Below are 24,576 nucleotides of genomic sequence, written 5' to 3' on the forward strand. Positions count from 1 at the left end.
GAACATCAGTTGTTGTTGTCATCATCCCAGAAATACACAGCCTTAGAACAACAAGCTGCAAAAACTCAGATTTTCATCTCGTTCACTGGCTAGCTTCTGATGGCCAAGATGTGACTTTTAGCCCCCACCCAAGCAGGCAACCTACATCTAGTATGTGGTAGCTGCTGCCTATTAAAAACTTCTATTTTATACAGTATTAAGTCAACTTCAGTTTATTAGTCATTTATTTATTATAGGCAGGAATATATAACAACCATATTAAAACACAACACAAAAATAATAAAATAGTAATAGTAATTAAAATCATTAATAGATTGGTAACAACCTTTAAGAAAATTTTCCTGCATTTTATTGTTGTTACTAAGGAATATGCAAGTCTCTGTAACTGTAAGTAAATTATTTTAAACTTATCTTGTAGTCTGTGGTCTGTTTCATTGAAAAAGGGGGAAAGGGAGCCAGCTGCCCTAAGGTGCTAGAATATAATAAATATTTTTTTGTGTTTGTTTTTTTAAAGTTAAAAAACCTATTCCTATACTTCACAAAATCTGCCTAATGATGGAATGTAAATTCTGCTACTTTATGCGCAAGCCCCACATATTAAAAACAGGTACACACCATTTTTCTTTGTGTTAACCTACATACATGGATTTGTGGAAGATTAAATATGGTTAATATATCTTCTTACTAATATCCTTCAGAGCTAAGTACCAAAAGCCTTGCAAAATAGGTATGTTAAAACCACAAAACCAATACCCATTGACAAGAACATTTCAATAAAACAGATACTCCTAAAGCAGATAACCTAGTTATTGAACTCATCCACACTCAAAGGAACAGATACATCTTCACCTGATGTCTGAAAGCAACCAATGGGGTGGGGGAACATGTGTGTACCAATGGAAGCGAATTCCACAACCAAAGCACCATGACAGAGGAGGCCCTGCATTGCAGCACTGCACAGATCACATCTGTCAATAGTACTACAAGCAAGGCCTTACCTGCTTGTTGATAATGGAAAATATGCTCCTTTATGTGTAGTTCACTCAAAGTAGTAGAAGTAATAAATCACAGCATGGTGTTTTGTTTTGTTTTTTAAAAAGCAACAGCAAAAAAGCAACACAACAAAGTAACAAAAATAGTTTCCTTTCTTGTAACATAACACCAGATGATACACTTTTAGTTGCAGAAATATATTATTTCTTCCCCATACAAATAAGGATGTTTCAAATTTTCAGCTCTGATTTGTTACTGTTGTTTTTAGGTTATCAGCCGGTAGAGGTCAGCAAACACTGCACTTTGAGGAATCAATGTGTGTGTAATGAATACACTATAATATTGTGGCACCTTAAGAATTTAACAGGAATATTGAGGTACAAGCATTTAGGAAGTAGAGTCTAATTCATCAGATGCATGATTATTTTCAGGTAATATTATCAGTTGCCAAATATTGAATATATATTGAAAAGTTGTTTGTCTTATGTATTTGGACAGCCGTTAAGAAATTATAACCAAAGCATTAAGGTCCCCAACCCTAATCTGTGGGTTGCCATCTGATTGGATTTTATTCTGATCCTGATCTGATTTGAGGATGTATTTTAATTGATTGTCTGATTTTATGTTAATGTGTTATACATTTGATGTTAGCTGCTCTGAGCCCGGCTTTGGCTGGGGAGGGCGGGATATAAATAAAATTTATTATTATATTATTATTATTATTATAAATTTTGCATAGTTTCTGAAATATGGAGCAAGTTTTAAAAAATTTGTTTAGATACTATTGCATGCAACTTTGAATCAAGACGGCAGACTGAGCCTTTCAAAATCGCACTAATTTTAACCAAATTTAGTGTGGTGGTTCCTGAGATCAAGGTTTTCATCTGCATTGTGTTTGGATACAATTGGGCACCATTTTGAATCCAGACTGAACCTTTCAAAACTTCACAGATTTTTTGGTTTCTTAGAGTTCCAAAGCAATGCAGGGTACAAGCCTGCTAGTGTGTATTTATACACTGTATTCATTATGCAGAAAAGCCGTGGAGCCTCCCCTCCCGCAACAAATGAAATGTAACACATGTGCTATTTATATACGAAGTTCAAATGCCAGGGCCCAAATTATAATTATTAATTAATATAATAAGAATAAGAATAAGAATAAATTAATTCCAATCACGTGAGCCCCCAACTTGTAGGATGACAACCTAGTCACGAGAACTAAGCAGCATGCAATCTCTGTCAGGTAAACACCACGACGGAGGAGTCCCACTCCCATCTCCTCCTCACGGGGAGATGGAGGCATCATGGCGCCTCCAGCAGTCTCCTCCTCAACAGCGTCATTCCAACTACGTTACTCGCCGCCACGCGCCTGCGCCGAATTCTACAGCGGGGCGGGGGCGGGGCGGGGCGAACTCAAGCAGCAGTTGGGCAGCAGCTGGACGGCGCGAGCCAATGAGAAGGCGCCTGTGTGGCCGCGCGGCCTACCCACCGCTCCGCCTCAGTACCTTCGCCTGGCGCCTTCAGCCGCCGACGCCTCCCCCCCCCCCCACTCCCGCGAGCGCCACAGTCTCCGGCATCTCTCTGGCTTGTGAGAGCAGCCGCCATTGTAGCGCCTCTCTCTCCGTCGCCGTTGTTTTCTCCCGGGTAGGTACTTTTGCCGTTTCTTCAGCCCCACCGCTTCCTTCTCCTCCTCCCCCGCCCAGTTTAATAGGGTAACAAAGAGGGACGTCTTTTCCACCTCATGTGTGAAAAGCTCGGCTCGCCTCCCCGCCCTTTTTTTTTTAACGCGCCACAGTAGCCTTTTGTCCCCTCCCCCTTTCCGTTCGCTTAGCGTTTTGCGCGCGCTCGGTTCCCTTCCCCCGTTCTCTGCGCGCGCGCGCACACAGCTCCTCTTGTCTGTCTCCTCTCTCCCTCCTCCACTGATACCTCTCCCTCATTGCAAACCGCTTGTTGCTGGCAGACTTGTACGTGCACACGATCAAACCGTTTCTCTCCCCCCCCCCCCGCCCGTGTTAAACTGTGCTTGCCGTCGGCCGTCGGCTCTCAACGTTTATGCGCAGTAGCAGGTCGTTGCTGTTTCCTAAAGGCTGGACTACGAGGCTCAGTTATTTGGGATTAGGAGTTATTTGGGATTAGGAGGGTTATCGGGCCCCATTAGGTGTTGGGGACCACCTGCATCAGGAGAGCCACAGGTACCCACCCCAACCTTGGTGCAAGGCCAACATCGACTTGGATTTTTTTTGCCTAACTGCAGCAGTGGGATGCACATTCCAACACATGTTTTACAATGGTACCTCAGGTTAAGTACTTAATTCATTCCGGAGGTCCGTACTTAATCTGAAACTGTTCTTAACCAGAAGCATCACTTTAGCTAATGGGGCCTCCTGCTGCTGCTGCACCGCTAGAGCACGATTTCTGTTCTCATCCTGAAGCAAAGTTCTTAACCTGAAGCACTATTTCTGGGTTAGCGGAGTCTGTAACCTGAAGCGTATGTAACCCAAGGTACTACTGTATTCTGTTGGTGCAAATACTATTGCTTAAATAGTCTCATAGAAAGCATATTATACAGTGGTACCTCAGGTTACTGATGGCAGAAAGTGAGGAGGAATTAAAGAACCTTTTAATGAGGGTGAAAGAGCAGAGCGCAAAATATGGTTTGAAGCTCAACATCCAAAAAACTAAGATCATGGCCACTGGTCCCATCACCTCCTGGCAAATAGAAGGGGAAGAAATGGAGGCAGTGAGAGATTTTACTTTCTTGGGCTCCACGATCACTGCGGATGGTGACAGCAGTCACAAAATTAAAAGACGCCTGCTCCTTGGGAGAAAGGCGATGCCAAACCTAGACAGGATCATTAAAAGCAGAGACATCACCTTACCAACAAAGGTCCGTGTAGTTAAAGCCATGGTTTTCCAAGTAGTGATGTATGGAAGTGAGAGCTGGACCATAAAGAAGGCTGATCACCAAAGAATTGATGCTTTTGAATTATGGTGCTGGAGGAGACTCTTGAGAGTCCCATGGACTGCAAGAAGATCAAGCGTATCCATTCTTAAGGAAATCAGCCCTGAGTGCTCACTGGACGGACAGATCGTGAAGCTGAGGCTCCAATACTTTGGCCACCTCATGAGAAGAGAAGACTCCCTGGAAAAGACCCTGATGCTGGGAAAGATGGAGGGCACAAGGAGAAGGGGATGACAGAGAATGAGATGGTTGGACAGTGTTCTCGAAGCTACAAACATGAGTCTGACCAAACTGCGGGAGGTAGTGGAAGATAGGAGTGCCTGGCGTGCTCTGGTCCATGGGGTCACGAAGAGTCGGACACTACTAAACGACTAAACAACAGCAACAACCTCGGGTTACCGGGACGCGGGTGGTGCTGTGGGTTAAACCACAGAGTCTAGGACTTGCTGATCAGAAGGTCGGCGGTTCAAATCCCCGCGACGGGGTGAGCTCCCATTGCTCGGTCCCTGCTCCTGCCAACCTAGCAGTTCGAAAGCACGTCAAATTGCAAGTAGATAAATGCTGGCCACATGACCCGGAAGCTGTACACCGGCTCCCTCGGCCAGCAAAGCGAGATGAGCGCCGTAACCCCAGAGTCGGCCACGACTGGACCTAATGGTCAGGGGTCCCTTTACCTTTACCTTACCTTGGGTTACAGACACTTCAGGTTACAGACTCCACTAACCCAGAAATAGTACCTCGGGTTAAGAACTTTGCTTCAGGATGAGAACAGAAATCGTGCTGTGGCGGCGTAGTGGCAGCGGGAGGTCCCGTTAGCTAAAGTGATACCTCAGGTTAAGAACAGTTTCAGGTTAAGAACGGACCTCCAGAACGAATTAAGTTCTTAACCCAAGGTACAACTGTACTGCCATTTTATTAAGGTAGTTTTGTTTGCTGTTTCCAAAGGCTGGAAGCAGTTAATTCAACAAATAACCAAACAGATAGTTTGTATACACTGAATGGTTTGGCTGATGCTTGTTCATCTGTTGAGGACAGATACAAGTAGCCCCATCAAAACTTTTTTAAAAAAGTTCATAAGCTGCATTGTGATTTCTGATGTGACATGTTTGCCTGTGGAAATGTGATGTTCTGAAACCAGGACCAGGAACGCTGGAAATTAGGCGGAGAGAATGGTGGAATAGAGGGTAGGGTAGGAAGAGTAGAATTCATTTTTCAGCATGAGGTGACTCTTGAAAGGGGTTGGCTTTGGTGCATTCAGTAATGACAGCATGTACTAGGCTACCATTTGGCATAGGTAAAGGTAAAGGTACCCCTGCCCGTACGGGCCAGTCTTGACAGACTCTGGGGTTGTGCGCCCATCTCACTCAAGAGGCCAGGGGCCAGCGCTGTCCGGAGACACTTCCGGGTCACGTGGCCAGCGTGACATCGCTGCTCTGGCAAGCCAGAGCTGCACACGGAAACGCCGTTTACCTTCCCGCTGGTAAGCGGTCCCTATTTATCTACTTGCACCTGGAGGTGCTTTCGAACTGCTAGGTTGGCAGGCGCTGGTATTTGGCATACCATTCATCTAATCCTATTAAATATTCCTAGTGTGGTGCCCTGATTCTTATAGTAAATATGTGGTGTTCTTAGATGAGGAGAGATTTCATCCCAGTCAGTTAGTACAAGATCTTATGTTTAATTGTTACATGTGCTTTGTTTTTAACCGTAACTTCCCAAACCATTTTTATTTTCCTGATGTATCATGAAGTACTAGTACTGCTATGGGCAAACAGACACAGATCATAGAATTGTAGAGTTGGGAGGTACCCCAAGGGTCATCTAGTCCAGCCCCCTGCAGCAATCCTGCCCACAGCTGTCCCTGGGTGGGCACGAACCACCAACCTTCTGGTTAACAGCCAAATGCACTGACCCATTGTGCCACAGGAGGAACATTATATTAATGTTAGTATTTCATATTATTATTATTAATTAAATTTGTATACCACCCTATACCCACAGGTCTCAGGGCAGCTACAACACAAAATCACAATATAAAAACTCAAAATACATAATAAAAATAAATATTTAAAAACATTGTAATAAATACTACTGTTTATTTAAAGCAAATAGTACAATAATTTCACTTTATGATTCTGAGACTTGGACTGATGCTGAGACTTAACCTTTAATTTTTCTTAAGACATGTTTCTAATATAAAATTATAGGGTCAGAATCCCTAATATACATTTTATAAAGGGGTTCAGATTCTTGGTTTTGAGTGACATTATGTTTATTAGAACCCAACTCTGTGAAACTAGATCTTTAAATATGGCGTCTTTTTATTTGGTTGTTCTATTCTCAGCTGTGGAAGTTCATTTCAAGAGACCAACCTGTGCTGAGACATAAAGATACTTTAAAGCCCAACATCAAAACATTATTATTAACTTCAATAATGTAATAATAAAGCTTGTAGGATAGAAAATTCAGTCTAACACCTTGTAGTATTCGACTTGTTTAACATTTTACATGCTGCCTCTCCAAATGTTTGAAGTGGCTAGTGACAGTCATAAAAACAATCAAAATAAAATTCTGTAATTAAAAATAAACCAAGGCGCTGGTAAAAATAACTACCAGTAGAATAACTTCCAGAGGTCACCCAAGCGTGATATACTTTGCACTTCTTTCTATAGCTAGTCTCAATTTCCTAAGGGTCATATCTGTAGGTAAGCAGTGATGTGTACAGAATCTGCAGGAGAAGAGATATATTGTGAACTGTGGTCCTCACTAATAAATATGTTTGCAGTGTATGCACCTGCCAGTCTTAAGAAAACTCAATTGTGGCTTCACACCTATCTGTCATCAAGAAAATATTTAAATATTTAATAGTTTGTATTGATGCATCATTTCCCCTTAGTGTTCAGTGTGCTTCAGATGTATTATCTCAGTAGTCCTTAACAATCCTGTGAGGCAAGCCAGTGCTATGGCTTTAAAAGAGGATCAATGGCTGCTAGCCATGATGGCTGTGCTCTGCTTCCACAGTCAGAGGCAATAATTCTTCTGAATTCCCATTGCCGGAACTGGCATAAGGAGAGAGTGCTCTTGTGCTTGGGTCCTGCTTTGGGGTTTCCCATAGGCATCTGGTTGGCCACGGTGAGAACAGGATGCTGAACTAGATGTGTCAATGGCCTGATCCAGTGGGCTCCTCTTATGTTCTCACATATCCCCATTTGCAGATGGTGGGCTGAGAAATAATAAATACCCAGCGAGTTTGGACTTATTTGAGATTTTAACTGGAGGCTTCTATTTCACAGATTATTTTCCTGCTACACTATACAGTGGTACCTCGGGTTACATACGCTTCAGGTTACAGACTCCGTTAACCCAGAAATAGTACCTCGGGTTAAGAACTTTGCTTCAGGATGAGAACAGAAATTGTGATTCAGGATGAGAACAGACAGCAGCGGGAGGCCCCATTAGCTAAAGTGGTGCTTCAGGTTAAGAACGGACCTCTGGAACAAATTAAGTACTTAACCCAAGGTACCACTGTACTAGCTTCCGGAAAGATATGGAGTCATTGTGCTTCTACATTGCTAATAGTTTCAGTGTCAAATATTTTAATATTCTAAATACTCTGTGCAGTATATGGTACCTTGAGAAATGGCATTAAGGTTGCATCCTGGGGTGTCCCATGTAGCAGTGAACATGGATATCAAAAGTTTTGGTTAGTTTTTATTTTTGATGAAATAGTGAATGAAGGTTACTGTGACCCCATGGCTTAGCATGAATGAAAAAATATTCAGGTTCCTAGGGGGAAGATTGCAGTCACTGTGCTCCTCCTGCCTCCATGCTACCTCCAGAACAAATTCATTCTTTGACATAGCATTGCATCTGAACCTGGGCTTATGGTTTGCCTTCCTCTAGCTGTGACTAAGACCCCTCCACTGCAGCTGTCTATGCTATATGCATAAGTTTTGGGGGGAGCACTGGATGGAGTGTGTGGCATTGGGAGTGGGACTTATCTTGTGTGGCTCATTTCCTTGCTTCCGTGTTGCTGTACATGGGAGATAGTAACACCTGCAAAGAGCTATAAGTTTAACCCTTTTAAGAGTGAATGTTACTGGCACATAGCAAAATATTCATAATAAAAATTATTTTTCCATACCTTACAACTGTGGTCTACATTACTATGTAATGACCCTTGTGGGTTTTGACTGGTTTAGTTGGTATACAGAATGTGGAAGAATACAGCATAATTTAATAGTGAAATCAGGAAGATCAGCTCACTTCAAGCCAAATTCACAACCCATATATTTGCTAGCTCCATTCCATTGGAATTTGCCTGTAGGATTTAAATAAAAGGGTCTGGAACTAGCAGGATATTCTCTGCAGATTGTGTGTTTTGTTAGGCTTTCTGCAACAGAAAGAACCATCTGGAATTGGTAAACAGATTAAATTGCCATCAGCAACTGCTGATGGTTTTGTAAACAACGAAGAGATTTATATTCAGAAGTATTTGTACATAGGATGATTTCCCTCCGAAGTGGAAGATTGTGGTATACAGCTTAACAAGATTAGATGATTTGATTTTTCTTAGGAGATATAATTATTCAGCTGAGTGTTCATTTAGTTAATTTTACTTTAATAAGAACAAACTTTTCTGTATGTTATGTGCTAACTTTTTAACTTTTATTTCAGGAATACTGGAGCTTACAGTCTGAAACATGTGTAGTGTTATGCAAGTTGACAATAGAAAAATGGACATGTTGAAGATCCTGCGTAAAACAACAGAGCGCTTGGAATGTGATCACTGCAGTTTCAGAGGGTCTGACTATGAAAACATACAGATTCATATGGGTACTATCCACCCCGAGTTTTGTGATGAAATGGATGCTGCAGGACTGGGGAAACTTATATTTTACCAGAAAAGTGCAAAGTTATTCCACTGCCACAAATGTTTTTTTACCAGCAAAATGTATTGCAATGTTTATTATCACATCACAGCACACCATGCAATGCCTGACAAATGGAAAGAAGAGCAAAAAGATTTGTTAGCAACAGGTGCAGAAACTGTAAAGAAACCTCTGTTTGTGGAACCTCAGAAGTCTTCTCTGCCTCCTGAGTCACTGAAACCCACTGTTTCTCCCGAATCTCAGAAGCTGGCTCCCTCTGAAGCCCTCAAGCCTGACGTTGGGTTACCTTCCAAGATACCAAAGTCCATCTCAGTTGTATCCATGGAGCAACCAAAGGTTGCCCCAGTTGCATCCGCAGAGCCACAGAAACCCATCTCTGTTGCATCATCAGAGCTGCCAAAACCTATTCCAGTGGTGTCATCAGAGCCATCGAAACCAGTCCCTTTTGTGGCTCCAGAGCCCCTGAAACCCATTCCAGTGGAGTCATCAGATGTATCAAAACCTATATCTGCTATCTCCCCTGAGCCACAGAAACCTGGCACAGTCACATATGTTGAGCCACAAAAACCCTTCTCTAATGTACACCCAGAACTGCATGTATCTATCTCAGAGTCAGAGAAGCCTGCACCACTTGTTTCTCTAGAACCACAAAAACCGCTACAACCTGTATCCCCAGAACCTCAGAAGTCTGCTGTGCCTGCATCTCCACCTGTGGCTGCATCTGAACCACAGAAATTTGCTCCGGCTGTGTCTCCCGAGCCTCGCAGGCATTCTCCGGCTGTGTCTCCTGAACCTCGCAGGCACTCTCCAGCTGTGTCTCCTGAGCCTCGCAAGCACTCTCCTGCTGTGTCTCCTGAACCTCGCAGGCACTCTCCAGCAGTGTCTCCTGAGCCCCGCAGGCACTCTCCAGCTGTGTCTCCTGAGCTAAAGAAATCTACATCGGCTATATCCTCAGAAACTCGCAGGCATATTCCTCCGATGCGGAGGCCTGCTTCAGCGCTTTCCCCTGAACTAAGAAAACCTGAACCACCAATACCAGATCACTGGAGGTCTGCTCCTAGTATTGCTCCAGAGCCCTGGAGGCCTGCTCCTAATATTTCCCACGAACAACAGAAGTCTTCTATTACTGTGTCACCTTGGTCCCCGAAACCACCTACTTCTATGTCAATGGAGTCTAGGAGGCCTGCCTCAGAACCTCGAAGACCAGGTTCTATGATGTCCCCAGAGCCTCAGAAGTTTGTGCCGGAGCCTTGGAAATCTACCTCCTTGCCTGAGTCTCAGAAATCTAGTCTTGTTTCCTCAGAGCCCTGGAAACCCATTTCTTCTGTTTATCCTGAAGGCTGGAAACCTGTCTTGTCTCCTGACACATGGAGGTCATCACCAGCAGTACCACCCTCTGCACATCCCATGCCAACAGAGCTTAGAAAGTCTGGTCCCCCAATGTCACCTGATCTTTGGAAACCTTCATTCTTTCCTGAACAACGTAAGCCAGCTCCTGTGTCTCCTGACCCTTGGAAATTCCCTTCTGACTCTCGGAAGTCTCCTTTCTTTTCAGACACTCAGAAGCCTGCTCCTTTTGTTTCTTCTGAGTTCCAAAAACGTGCTTTGTTTTCCGAACCCCGAAAACGGGCACTTTTTCCAGAGTCTAAGAAATCTGTTCCTCCTCCTACTTCTGCTGATGTACAAAAACGTCCATTCTTCCATGAAACTCACATGTCTTTTCCTGAAGTCCAAAAACATGCCCTGTTTTCTGAACCTCACAGACCACCTCCTGTTTCACCTGAGGCCCAAAAGCATGCCTTCTTCCAAGAGCCCCAGAAACATGTTGCAGTTTCTCCTGAAGTTGCAGAGCATATTCCCTTTGGAGAACCTCAGAAACCACCTGTTTCTGTTTCTTCAGTTTCTCCTGAAATTCAGAAACATGCAAGCTTCGCTGACCCACAGAAGGCACTTCCTGGTTCCCCTGAGAAACAACGGCAAGGTTTCTTTGCTGAGCCTTCAAAAGGTTCTCTTTCACTTGAGCTCCAAAAACCTACTCCTATGTCTTCTGATCCAAAGCAGAACTTTGGTTCTGATGTCCACAGACCACTGGAAACACCAGGCAGAGAAGTTCACAAAACTGCTGTCTCTGACTTCGGTCAGTCTGCTGCACCCATTTTTTCAGACTTGCAGGTACATTCCGAATCTGGTAAAGATTTCTTCACTGAGCAGCCAGAAGGTGAGAATCCATTCAGTAGTCTGTTAGCTCCAAAGGAGCAGCTTATACAAGCCAAGGAAGCTACAGAAGTATTATTTTCTTGTCCAAAGAAGAAACCGAAGAAGGAAAATCAGGAAACTGCAAATATAGACCTAAATAACAGTGGGAGTGGAAATAATGAAATGGATACCTCTGAAATTAAGGAGCAGGAATCAAACAGTGATCAAGAACAGTTTGATCCAGAAACTTCTGACCTCAATAAAGACACTAAAATTGATTTAGCTAGTCCCACTCAGCCTCAGTGTGTGCTGCAGTTTACTGAAGAAAAGGAAGCTTTTATCTCGGAAGAAGAAATAGCAAAATATATGAAGCGTGGCAAAGGCAAATATTATTGCAAAATTTGTTGCTGCCGGGCTATGAAAAAAGGTGCTGTTTTGCATCATTTGGTTAACAAGCATAATGTTCACAGTCCGTACAAGTGTGACATATGTGGAAAGGCATTTCTCTTGGAATCTCACCTTAAAAACCATGTTGCTGCTCATGGTCAGAGTTTGCTTAAATGTCCACGTTGCAGTTTTGAATCAAACTTTCCTAGAGGCTTTAAGAAGCATTTAACCCATTGCCAAAGTCGTCATAATGAAGAGGCCAATAAAAAACAGATGGATACCATAACTGAGCCACCTACTCAGAGTGAAGAGGCCAATAAGGTGCCAGTTGATGGCACCGAACCATTGAACGAATCACTTATTGAATCACTTACTGAACCACAGATTTAATCATATTTATTTGGAAGTTGAAGAATCTCCAAAAATGTTAGCTTGTGGTCAGTAATGTGGTTGAACTGTTTTATGCAAGTATATCAGCATGTCACAATAAACATGATGGCCACAATTAAATGCAAAATTAAGTGCACTTAACTCATTTATTTGAATGGGCCCTAGTTTGCTTAACTGTGCTATATTGTAGCCATTAGTTTGCAGAAATAGTTAACACCGAACTACCAAAGTAATATGTCTGTACTGGATTATATGGAGTGCTGTTTTTAAAACAAAAAATGGAGATTAAGTCATGGACAGAGCAGTCAATGGGTTATTACAAATTCTCTGGTAACAGAATTATCAGATTCTGAGCCCTGACAGTACTTCGCTACCCAGAGCAGAAGGTTGAAGGTGGTGATAGACAGAAGCAGAGCCCAGAGGTGGTGTACATCTCGCTCCACCCTCAATCCTGGGTATGCGTCCAGGGAATGTGGGCCTTTGATTCCCTGATCCACATGCCCCCACAAACAGCTCCTTTTTGCCTTCTCCACTGCAACAGTAGCAGTCCTTTCAATGGTAGCTGGAAGGGCGCTCCTAAGGACAGACGACTTTGCCTGCAAGAGGGAGACAGCTGCAGAATTCTCTGACTCCTGTGATTGTTGAATATTTGTGAGCATCTTTTCCATCTCACAAGGTGTCCAGCATGCTCCTCTGGATGCTCCACTCTGCGCAGCGTTGTCAAGCCTTTTGTGGAGTCAATCACCAATGCAAAAAACTCACTTCACACCCATGGCACAGGCAGCAAGGTTTATTTCCGGTTTACAGCTTAATGATTTTGTACTTCATTAACCCATGCATCAGTTGCTAGCATGCTGCATCTGGAGATTGTTCTCCCCTTCGCGGCAGGACAAAGAGCAGAAAGAAAAAATGAACAAACTCAACCCTTTCAGTCTTATCTAGGCCCAGAGACACACTGCGCATGAACATTACCTCGTGCTTCTGACCCTGAAGCCATCTGCTTCTATATTGTTTACATTATACTGTGTAGATACGGAATGACTACTAGTTTTAGTTTCACATATACAAACACCCCCCTCGGTCCTTATCGGAACTAGAGCATACACAAAAAACTTATACAGTACAGTGGTACTTCAGGTTACAGAGGCTTCAGGTTACAGACTCCGCTAACCCAGAAATAGCACCTCGGGTTAATAACTTTGTTTCAGGATGAGAACAGAAAGCATGCTCCAGCGGCGTGGCAGCAGCAGGAGGCCCCATTAGCTAAAGTGGTGCTTCAGGTTAAGAACAGTTTCAGGTTAGGAACGGACCTCTGGAACAAATGAGGTACTTAACTCGAGGTACCACTGTATGCTTATTCAGACTCAATTGCAAACACATTTCTCATATTTCTGAAACTTGAAAGCCTTGGTTATGCCATCAGCAATATTCTCACTGGGGCAATATTTCAGTTTCACTAGACCTTGTGAGACATGATCACAAACACTTTGAAATTTAATTTTAACATGTTTTGTTCTGTTCTTAACCCTGCTTGCACTTTCCAAACCCTCCCAACATCATAGGTTTTCACTATGATTTACTAAAATAAGGAGCTGGAATAGCAGAAATGCGGCAATTCGCCCACTCAGTTAACTCTCCGAATCCAGTTTTTTATTTGAAATATATTGAATAGCTCAATATTTAGTGTAAACATCACAAAACTGAAATTGTTTTAAATTGTGCATGGAATAGTATAGTAGTTTGTCTTGAATCATAAGTAGTGATCATTTTTATAAGTATTGCAAGGAAAAATCAGTGTTTGCACCTCAATAAATTTGCTTGTTTAGATTTTTTAAGTAGTTGTGCTTCTGCTCTCACTCTATTTGAAGTGCAGATTAATGTGTGTGAAATAGCTGGAGTAATGTCAGATGTATTGGACATATATATGCTGTCTTGTATTATTGTTCTTTATAATTTGGGGAATGTGTTTTAAGCATTGTTTTCTATTCTAACAATAAAAATAATCTCTGCATTGAAATTGTTAAATTGTATGTATTAGGTAATGTTTCATCAGCTTTTATTACTTCAGATATTTATTACTGGAATTAGAACAGATTTCTGTGCATTCTCTAATGCAGGTAAGTGATAGCATTTACAATGTAAATAATATTTTTTTAAAAGAAAATTAAATGGTAATCTATACAAATCTCTTGTGATTCAAAATCAACACCACATGTGGTTACATCATACATGATCTGCTTGTTCTACATGAGAAATGGATTCAGATGTCAACAAAATTGTGTAGGAAGTGGCAGCCGTGTCATTCAGCTAGTAGATAAATTGGCTCAATCTTTCCCAATCCACAGTACTACTTGTGCTCATGACCCATAGCAATTGAAATCTGGCGGCTCTATCCTTTTGTCATTTGAGATGTGAAGGTGTCATATCTCATCCTTCATGGTGTGCACCCTTTTATTTTACCAGAAGTGAAATGAAGTCCAAAGATACTGTTCTGCTGATTCAACCTCTTGAATAAGCAGAGCATAGTAACTCTTAAAGAACCTATGTATTATGGCACTGGATAGATTTTTACATTTTTATTAAAACTTTTTTGTTGTAACTTCTGGTTGACACTTCTTGCTTTATCATGTAAGGTGTAATAAAATGGAAAAGTTCCAAAGGCATTAATATAATTCAGCCCAATGTAAGCATTGTTAAATATTACTGGTATAATTATTTTTTAAGTGTGCCCAACATGAAGTGGGGATTATCTTTACAGTGCATGGACATGATCCCATGATTTGTATGTACATAGTAGGAGAATTTGGACAGCCTGAGATTTGTTTGAAGCTCTCATTACAGCTTTTTGCTCTGTAGAAGAGACAAGCTGGTTGCTTAAATTGCAACCAGAGTTTTCAGGTGTGCAATACAAGCAGCTATAGGTGAAACGTTCACCTGTATTTTAAGTTGTTTCATCTGCTCTTCAGCTTTGCTTAAAAAATTGTGGCTGTCTCCTGCCATAAAACTTGCATGTAGAACTATAAAAATAATTGGAGGTTCCCCTGCCAAGCATACTCTAGTCAAGATGTAGAAGAATTAAATTGAATCTGAAATTAATTTAGCTAAGTGAGAAATGAAAACATTGACTGTGTACCAACATATTTACACAGCTTGAATTCCCCAAAAGGTCAATGTGATCCTTTATTTAAGAATAGCACCTAATCTGCATTTTGTTTTCATCATAGATTAGTTTTTCTGAAGTATGTAAGGACATGTGCCCTTGGGAAAAGTAAAAACATACAGGTCTGGATTTTTCCATTACTATAATTTGAACAGATGTAAGTGAATTATATTGTATTAATAGTATTTAGAAGTTGGATGTTCCATGACAGGAAAATGTGTACAGATAAATATTTATTATTTTGGCATTTATGCCCTGCTATAATAGTTTTTTTTCTAAACATACACACAGCTGCTTACAAAACAAAAACAAGAGCACCAATTCATAAAATATAACTTATTAGCAAAACTTGGAGGGTGTGTGCATGGATGGGATTACATTTTGGCACTTTGTGCTTACATTTGCCAGCTCTATCAGGGAGCTCAGTGGATTGAATTTGGGTATTCCATGACCTAACTAACCACTGCTAGGTGAAAGCATGATATGTTAATTTATTAGTATTTCCTTTGCATTAACTAGACTGGCGCTTTGCTAATAATGTCTAATAATCTTTTCCACATCCCACAATGCATTTTATGATGGAAATCTATAACATTTTGTACAATATGAACTGTTGATGCAGGGACAGAACCAAAGCTTTTTTTAAAAAATTAACAATTTCTAGGCTGCCCTTGTGCGTATCTATTACTCAGGGCAGCTGTCAACAATTAAATTCACAGTGTCATGAAACAATATCAAACAATATTATGCAACAGAGGTAGGCAGAATAAAAACAGATTAAAACATCCGGGCCAGGCGGAAACCTGCTGGAATAAATATTGAACTATTGAACAGAAGAGGAGCTGCATAGACATTTTTATCACAGACACGTATCTTCCTTCATAGGTGAGAAATAGAGATGAGCCTCTCCACATCTTGGGCAGCAAAGCAGAGTAGTGGCGAAGGATGTAGCTGATTCTGGATCCAAACCCTTTAGGGCTTTAAAGGTAATTAGAAGCACTTAATTGTGCCCCCAACAAAATAACCTGGATATGATACTCTGCTTGTGTTATCCTTTAGGACAGTGGCTAAGTTCAGCTGCTAGATGGCAGCAGTATTTAGCATTTAGCTTGCATTGGAGTTGATCTGCTGCTTCCTAACTTTTTTCTTTTTTAAAAAACTAGGAAGATGTTGATCTATTGTTGCTAGCAGACGACGAGGCAGACCATAATGTACATGCGTGACACATGTACATGTATTACTTGATCACATTTGTATCATTCAGAAGCATTGTGTATGAAGTGATATGCAAGTTCTGTCTGTGGTGTTTGATCCCTAATGGCTCCTTGACACATACAAAGCCACAATTTGCTGCAGTCATTGAATGTGCATGTGTCAGGTAGCCCTGGCAACCGTGGCAAACAGCATGCTCTCACGTTAATTCTTAGACAAAAAAAATTCTCACAGTTCTGCCAGTGGCATCTTTTCCTAGGCCCTTATAGGGTTTGCTCAGATCCTGTTTTTTTAAAATGTTTTGACAAGGCAATCTCTAAAATTCAAGCTACTTCCCCATTAATTTTTATTTTAAAAGCTGCGCTCTCCTGAGCTCGGTGTTTCTCTTTTTAATATACCTCTATTAGCTGACTACCATTTCCACTGATGAGAAGACATAATTATGTCTCAAGTGTGTTCCCTTTTAAAATTGCAAAAAAAGAACTTTGATGATCTAGACTTTTTCTAGCCTGCCTATGTTAAAAGGTAAAGGGACCCCTGACCATTAGGCCCAGTCATGACCGACTCTGGGGTTGCGGCGCTCATCTTGCTTTATTGGTCAAGGGAGCTGGTATACAGCTTCCGGGTCATGTGGCCAGCATGACTAAGCCGCTTCTGGTGAATCTGAGCAGCGCACGGAAACGCTGTTTACCTTCCCGCCGGAGCGGTACCGATTTATCTACTTGCACTTTGACGTGCTTTCAAACTGCTAGGTTGGCAGGAGCAGGGACCGAGCAATGGGAGCTCACCCCATTGCAGGGATTCGAACCGCCGACCTTCTGATCAGCAAGTCCTAGGCTCTGTGGTTTAACCCACAGCGCTACCCACGTCCCATCCTGCCTATGTTAAAAGCCTGCAAAAATTTTATCAATGAGCTATTTGAGCAGCCTTTTGCTTCTTAGGCACTACTGTTAACATCACTCAAGACATTTTTAGAACTATTCATACAACACAGCATTTTTCTTATAACTGCCATTTAAATTATTTTATCTTACGTGCAGAAGCCAAAATAGTGAATATTTTGCCAGAACGTGGGAGTCTCTTGCAAAGGAATTTCTAGGCAGGCGATGCCAGAGCACTTAAGAATGTTCAGCTGCGGCAGTGGACACATATTTGCTTGTAACAGCGTTATCTAAAGGGGTCAGAACAACCTGACTTCATTTTTATGGTCCAGCAAAGTCCTTTTAAACAATGAGAAAACATGGGATGTTCGGACTTTTCTGTTCCTAAGCATGGCCAATCTCTTCAACCATCTTCCACTTTCAGCCCACAATCTAGGATTTAAAAGTGCTGATGGAAAGGCAAAAACTAATACCAGTATTTCTCATTCTTTTTCTGAATATATTTAGATGCAATTTAGCTGTAGAATGAATCTGGCTCACAGCATTCCATCATATTCTTAGTGCGACCAAGAAATGACACAGGATGGAACTTAACATGTAGGGAAATGCTACAGTTACTTGGGTCACCAGGGACAACAATGGCTCCTGCTCCACCTGTGAGTGCACCTCTATTTTTCACAGTGTAAATAATGCTTTGAATTTATTCAAAAGCCAAGTGCTTCTAAAGTCAAAGTCCAGCAAGGTTTGCCTTTGGGATTGCTGAATTGGCAATAATGGCTTCTCGGAGTGTATGTGTGTGTGTACATGTAGTACATACATTCTCAGTGCAAAGAAACGGGCTGCATTTAACTGGATATCAGAATAAGCCCTCTGCCCACTCATCCTAATGATGTGTATTTTGCTATTGATGTTTTTTAAAAAAGCTGTTTCACTAATGATATATGTTCTAACCTGATGATGAATGTTCACTGTCTTCCTTCACACATGCTATCCTTCCTTCTTTGGTACAACTTCATCCTTCTGGAACAAGGAAAGAATGATGGTATATAGGGCACTGAGTGAAACATCAGCTATAAAGGGATGGTATATTTTCTTGTGTGCCTCCTGGAACCATACTGTCAGCATCTATTCCTTGGCAGAGATTATGACTGGATCATAAACCACAATTGGTCTGGCTGTTGCTTGTAGCAACTGCTAAAGGCACAGGGATTTAACCACCTCCATCTATATTGGAGTTTCCCCCACCAGAGCAGATTTGGAGGCAGGGGGACTTAAGTCCCATTGCACAGGCAAAAGCCCCTGCACTGGCAGTATGACATTTCTGTGTCCTAAACTTCAATATACCTGCCTACCCATCTAAAACATCCTGGCTTTTGCTTTCTGATTATAGCAAAGTGTTAATTCACCATAACCATCTCATATCAACAGCCTCTCAACCATATTGTCTATCCCTGTGTTGTTCAATAACAACTGCTTGAAAATAAATCCTGAAATCTGTGCATGGAGATTGTTGACAGGGTCTGTATGTTCTCTTTTTAAAAAGCATAAAATAGTTTAATTAGGTATGCTGTTTATTGGCTAAATTTTTTTAACTTAAAAAGAGAAATCGCTGGATAGTCATTTTAAATTATAGAATATTTTTTTAAATGCTAGTTAGAATGTATGTGAAATAAATACACAACTTTTAATAGATACCATCTGTCCTGTCAAACTGTTCTGTTTTTCTTGCTAGGTCTGGTTAATTATGTGACGGGCAACCATTTCAGTAAGGAGGTGTGCTAAAGTCAAATGACTCTCCTCTTGTCCTTTGTAATTCTCAGCAAACAATATGGTACTGTCTCTGGTGACCTTTCACTGTTCTTTCTTTTAAAAAGAATGCTATTGAGGCTTTGGTGACAAAAGACTTAACCATTGCACCCAAAATCTTGAATGGCTTCCCAAGAACATTTACAATGTTATTTTAAGGAGCAAAGGAAATTATAAACACAAATGACATTCTTATTCAGGGTTCAGGTGACCAATTTCTTTTAAAAAAATAATGAAAAAAGTTATGACAATATATTGATAAGTGAGTTTTAAATAGCAGTTGCCAGAGTATGGAGGGCATGGTGTACATGTATTCGCCCTCAGTTTTCCCTAGTCAATTACCTTTGATGGTTAAGTTCAGCTTGTGACTTAATTACTATTTATACCCTTCGCTATCTCATACACTCTAGGTAACTTGCTGAAATGTCATCAGTATCTGGCTCCCAATCTGGGCTTGCCTACAACAGAGCAAAATGTGGGGTTTTATCCTATTTTTGGTCTAGTTTTACTCTCAGAAAGAAAATGTAGGATAAAAATGTGATGCACAGATGCCCTTAACTCTTAGGCTCAGTGATTTAAAAGTGGCCTCATTGTTAATCAGCTTCAGGCCATAATTCTCATGGAATTAGGTAAGCTTAAGCAAAATGCATTTAAACATTATTGTAACTTTAGTGATGATCTATAACAGTTGTAGCCCTGATAAATTATTATATTACTATTACTTTTTATTATAAATGGCCGTTCTAATTACTTTCCAGCAAAAAAATCACAAGCTTTTAAAACCGTGTTGCAGCTTTTAACATTTATTTTTACAGCTTAATTCTTCATATATTATGTTCTATTGTATTCTTATTTTATTGTTGTATATATAACTTGATACTTTTAATTCTGCCCAGATAGCTTATAACAAAAGGTTAAATAAATAAATATGATTCAGTAGTAGTAATGAAAATAGGAAATGTACTCTGATGCCTCATTCAAAACGGGTATGCCACAAGGATATACACCCTGAGAATAGCGCAGATCCTCCTCAGTCTCAATGAAATAACAGTTCCATGTAAATTTCATAGTATGTTTAAAGGCTGGTTCAGGAATTGTGATAAAGAGTAAAACAACAGGAATAGAAAGAGAGATTGTATTTTGATTTACACAAGGATTTAGCCAGGCTTTGTTCCCTGGCAACTAAGCTAAGAATATAATCAGTACTGTAAACAGACCAGCACAAATTTCTGTATGGTATGGCAGGGAATTTTGAATAAACTGGCTCCAGATCAAAATGTGAATATTCAAATATATTCAGAAATCTGAAGTGCAATTTCAAGGTAAAGTTGTATCCTTCAGTCGGATCCTGTTTCTAGGAAGGAAGAGGGAGCGTAATTGACTGTGTTAACCAACAAGTCTTTACTGATACCTTTTTGGTATGTTCACTACTATAGGTCAGAACTAGCTGTATATCACTATCAATAGTAACTGAAACAGGGTTCCTGTCAGGTGCAACTCTGTGTGGTTGCAGCTCCTGTGATAATTCCCAGAACTTGTATGATTCAGGGCCTTGTCCCCAACGCAACATAAATGTTAACGGAAACTACAATGCTATGGCAAGGAAGCAGGGAGGTTAAGGAGCAGCTGTTTTAGTTAAGAGATGGTCATTGTAGTCACTTCATGGCTGAATAGAGATGTGAACTTGTGTCCTCGCATTGTGAGATTGTCCCTAGAAACATTATTCCTTGACAAGAACAAAAAGAAAAGTAGAAAAGAAAAACAAATAAATGTGTTTCTGCTTAAAAGTTTTTAACTTTGCATTCCTCTTTTGAAGAAATATAGCCCTGCAACTCTTCCATATTGTGTTATGCATTTTATTTTTGTTCACGCATATACAGTGGTACCTCGGGTTAAGTACTTAATTCGTTCCGGAGGTCCATTCTTAACCTGAAACTGTTCTTAACCTGAAGCACCACTTTAGCTAATGGGGCCTCCTGCTGCCGCAGCACCGCCAGAGCACGATTTCTGTTCTCATCCTGAAGCAAAGTTCTTAACCTGAGGTACTATTTCTGGGTTAGCGGAGTCTGTAACCTGAAACGTCTGTAACTCGAGGTACCACTGTAGCTTAAAACAACGTCCCAAATGCTGCCTTCAGAGTGTCTATGAGCTGTCTTTAGAGGAAACTGTGGAAGGAATATGCAATAATGGTGACCTTTTTTGTTCAATGAGCAGACAAGTTCATCTGCTTAGAGATGCAGTTTTGTGTGAAGGAATGTGTCCAGTTTGTGCTGTCTCATTGCCATCTCTAATGTGAAGCATTCCAAGATAGTTAGCAAGCCAGCATTTGTTTTGGAGTAGGGAGTACTTGGATAATTCTACACAAATATTGCAACAACCAGTTCATTCAGTTTTACAATCAATATGTACATAAAATCAAACCACCTATAAAAACCAACCTGAAGGGGTGACCCTTCTTTACACTAATAATACAATTTTCTTAATTTTTCACTCAATCCCTTTATCTGAGAAAACTTTAAAATTCTGTGATCAGACTCTAATATTAATATGTATTAATATTCTTATTGTACAGTACTGATAAAATATTTTCCTAACCTTGCATAGTGCTGCAAGATCATCACCACCAAATGAACTTACGCACAAACACACCCACCACCCACTTCACCATGCATTCTTCATCCAGCTTTGGCTGTTCTTGCTAATCAAGGCTAAACAAATGCTATTCACTTTTTAAAGATTTGTTTTCTTTAAGCTTGAAAAACAGTGCACAAATACCGTGGTACCTCGGGTTACATATGCTTCAGGTTACATACGCTTCAGGTTACAGAATCCGCTAACCCAGAAATAGTACCTCAGGTAAAGAACTTTGCTTCAGGATGGGAACAGAAATCGTGTGGTGGCAGCGGGAGGCCCCATTAGCTAAAGTGGTGCTTTAGGTTAAGAACAGTTTCAGGTTAAGAACAGACCTCCGGAACGAATTAAGTTCTTAACCCAAGGTACCACTGTACTGACTGCAGGGCTGGCCCACCTATGAGGCAAGGGGAAGCAAATGCCTTGAGCAGCAGGATCCATAGGCACAACAGTTCCAGCCTCCAAGGAATGCATTACCTGCTGCTGCTGATGCTGCTGATGCTGATGTTGATGCTGATGCTGCAGGAGCAGTGACAGCTGTGGGACGCTCCTTGGAGGCCAGATCTGCTGCCTCCTCAGCAACCTCCCCCCACCAAAATACAGTGACCTCTTGGTGAATAGGTGCTGCTGAACTCCTCCCTCCCTTGTTCTCCATATAGATCTTCCCTCCCCTCTTCCCTGGTACAGGAGGCATTTTTGTGGTTTGCCTCAGGTGCCAAAATTTCTTGGGCTGGCCATACTTGATGGGCAAGAATGTTAGATTCTTAAACTTTTATTGGCAGACGTACAAGATTCCAGGAGGGTTCAGCACCAAAAAATCCAAAAACAAAACACCACTCACCCCCCAACCCCTCTGCATCTAAAACTCAAGTTAGTGCTGTATACCATTCATGAATCCTCATTGCATGTTGCAGAAACCTGTCTAAACTCTCCATCCTATCCCCATCCTAAGTAAACATAAGGAAGGCTACCTTGCATTCTGAATTCCACTCCCTACTAGCAACCAACTGATTAATAAACTTAGATCAAATTGTCTAGTACGAGTGCACAAGAACAAGTGTGACTGATTCTATTGGCCTCTGTCTACAAGGGCGTAGTCTCTAAGTGATGTTTTCTGGACTCTCCCCTGTAGGTAGTACATTGAGTCTTGCCAGTGTGTAGGCCCAGCATTGATTCGGGTTAGTCAAGTGGGAGAGAGACAACACCATTGGCTGCCCATCTTGTACCATCCCCAAACCTGCACATACACTACTCCTGATTTGTCTGCTAGGTTCCTGGAATTCCTTGACAAGAATGTCATTTTTATTACATAGGAAGGTAATAGACGATGGCACTGTAGTGCCTGGGGCAATTTTTACCTGTAACTATGAAAAGGTACAAAATATTCCCTAAACAGCACACCCCAATGTCTCTCACAATTCTTTGCTAGGTCCACATTCACTCTTCTGGGAATGTCTGGTGTACACTACTTGTTACCATCTACAGCTCTCAGCAGAAATAACTTCAGTGTGTCACCAATTATCAGCAAGCCAATCTGGACAATGCTATTTTTCACATTGGATCACAAGGCTGTCTTTCCGTGGAAAGTAACCCAAATGATTAATTAAACACACATATCAAGACAAGATTTGCATAGCATGGATGAATTATTGACTTATAGAAAAACTCCATGGGAGAGCAGACTGCTAACTTAAACAGAATTATCACATGGGAATAAAACTTTAATGTTACAGGGTATGTTTGAGGTCAAACAGAATGGCCCTTCTTCCTGTTTTGAATACGCTCTTTATTTTCCATCTTATTTATAGTTAACAGAGAACACTGCCTTGACTTTTTTTAAAAAAAAATTGCTGGCGTGGTAGCTAGCTATTAGAAGTTTCATTTCCAATAAATCCTGCCATAATGGAATTTTTAGGCATGACAGCTTCCATCTGCTATGCAAAGCAAGCACAGCCTTGCTTCCATGGGTGGGGCCCTGACTCAGGCAGCAGACAAATGCCTGGCAGCCTGAAAAATGGAAAGACAGCCCATAATATGAAAGTATTTAAACACATGCACAAAAACAACACAAATGTAAAGATTCTAAAATCCAAATAACTCAAATGTCTGCTGGGATTTTGCAAAAAGAGTAAGATCAACAGAGCTTGTTCACTGGCATTTCTTACATTAGGTTTGCACAGTCCAAGGGCTCAGGGGAAGCAACAGTATTAAACAAGGACAAAAGCCGCAGGCCTGATTCACACATGCACGTGTGCTATTCCAAGTGCAATCCTGTGTAGGTCTTCTCAGAAGTAAATCTAAGATGGAATTTTCTTCTAGGCCAGCACGTATATTGTTGTTTAGTCATTTAGTCGTGTCCAGCTCTTCGTGACCCCATGGACCAGAGCACGCCAGGCACTCCTGTCTTCCACTGCCTCGCGCAGTTTGGTCAAACTCATGCTGGTAGCTTCAAGAACACTATCAAACCATCTCGTCCTTTGTTGTCCCCTTCTCCTTGTGTCCCCCATCTTTCCTAACATCAGGGTCTTCTCCAGGGAGTCTTCTCTTCTCATGAGGTGGCCAAAGTATTGGAGCCTCAGCTTCAGGATCTGTCCTTCCAGTGAACACTCAGGGCTGATTTCCTTAAGAATGGATAGGTTTGATCTTCTTGCAGTCCATGGGACTCTCAAGAGTCTCCTCCAGCACCATAATTCAAAAGCATCAATTCTTTGGTGATCAGCCTTCTTTATGGTCCAGCTCCCACTTCCATACATAACTACTGGGAAAACCATAGCTTTTACTAGATGGACCTTTGTTGGCAAGGTGATGTCTCTACTTTTTAAGATGCTGTGTAGGTTTGTCATTGCTTTTCTCCCAAGAAGCAGGCGTCTTTTAATTTTGTGGCTGCTGTCACCATCTGCAGAGATCATGGAGCCCAAGAAAGTAAAATCTCTCACTGCCTCCATTTCTTCCAGCACATATAGTACAAGCTTAATTTCTCTGCACTCGTTATCATACAGTTGGTGACTGAAAGCTGAAAAACATATTTAAGGAGATATGGAAAAGATCTGCTTGTGGTGTTACATC

At 41.2% G+C, this 24,576-nt stretch overlaps 1 protein-coding gene across 1 annotated transcript; it reads left to right on the forward strand.

The window, feature by feature from the left end:
• The first annotated feature begins 2,432 nt into the window (after positions 1–2,432).
• On the forward strand, positions 2,433–11,947 carry CHAMP1 (chromosome alignment maintaining phosphoprotein 1). The gene is made up of 2 exons (XM_081907376.1): positions 2,433–2,637; positions 8,633–11,947. Exon 2 carries the CDS (start codon positions 8,659–8,661, stop codon positions 11,818–11,820), a length of 3,162 nt encoding a protein of 1,053 aa, XP_081763502.1. The 5' UTR covers positions 2,433–2,637; positions 8,633–8,658; the 3' UTR covers positions 11,821–11,947.
• Positions 11,948–24,576: the final 12,629 nt, after the last annotated feature.

Source organism: Podarcis melisellensis, assembly GCF_964234715.1.
Source record: "Podarcis melisellensis genome assembly, chromosome: 4".
NCBI classification, from domain to species: Eukaryota; Metazoa; Chordata; class Lepidosauria; order Squamata; family Lacertidae; genus Podarcis; species Podarcis melisellensis.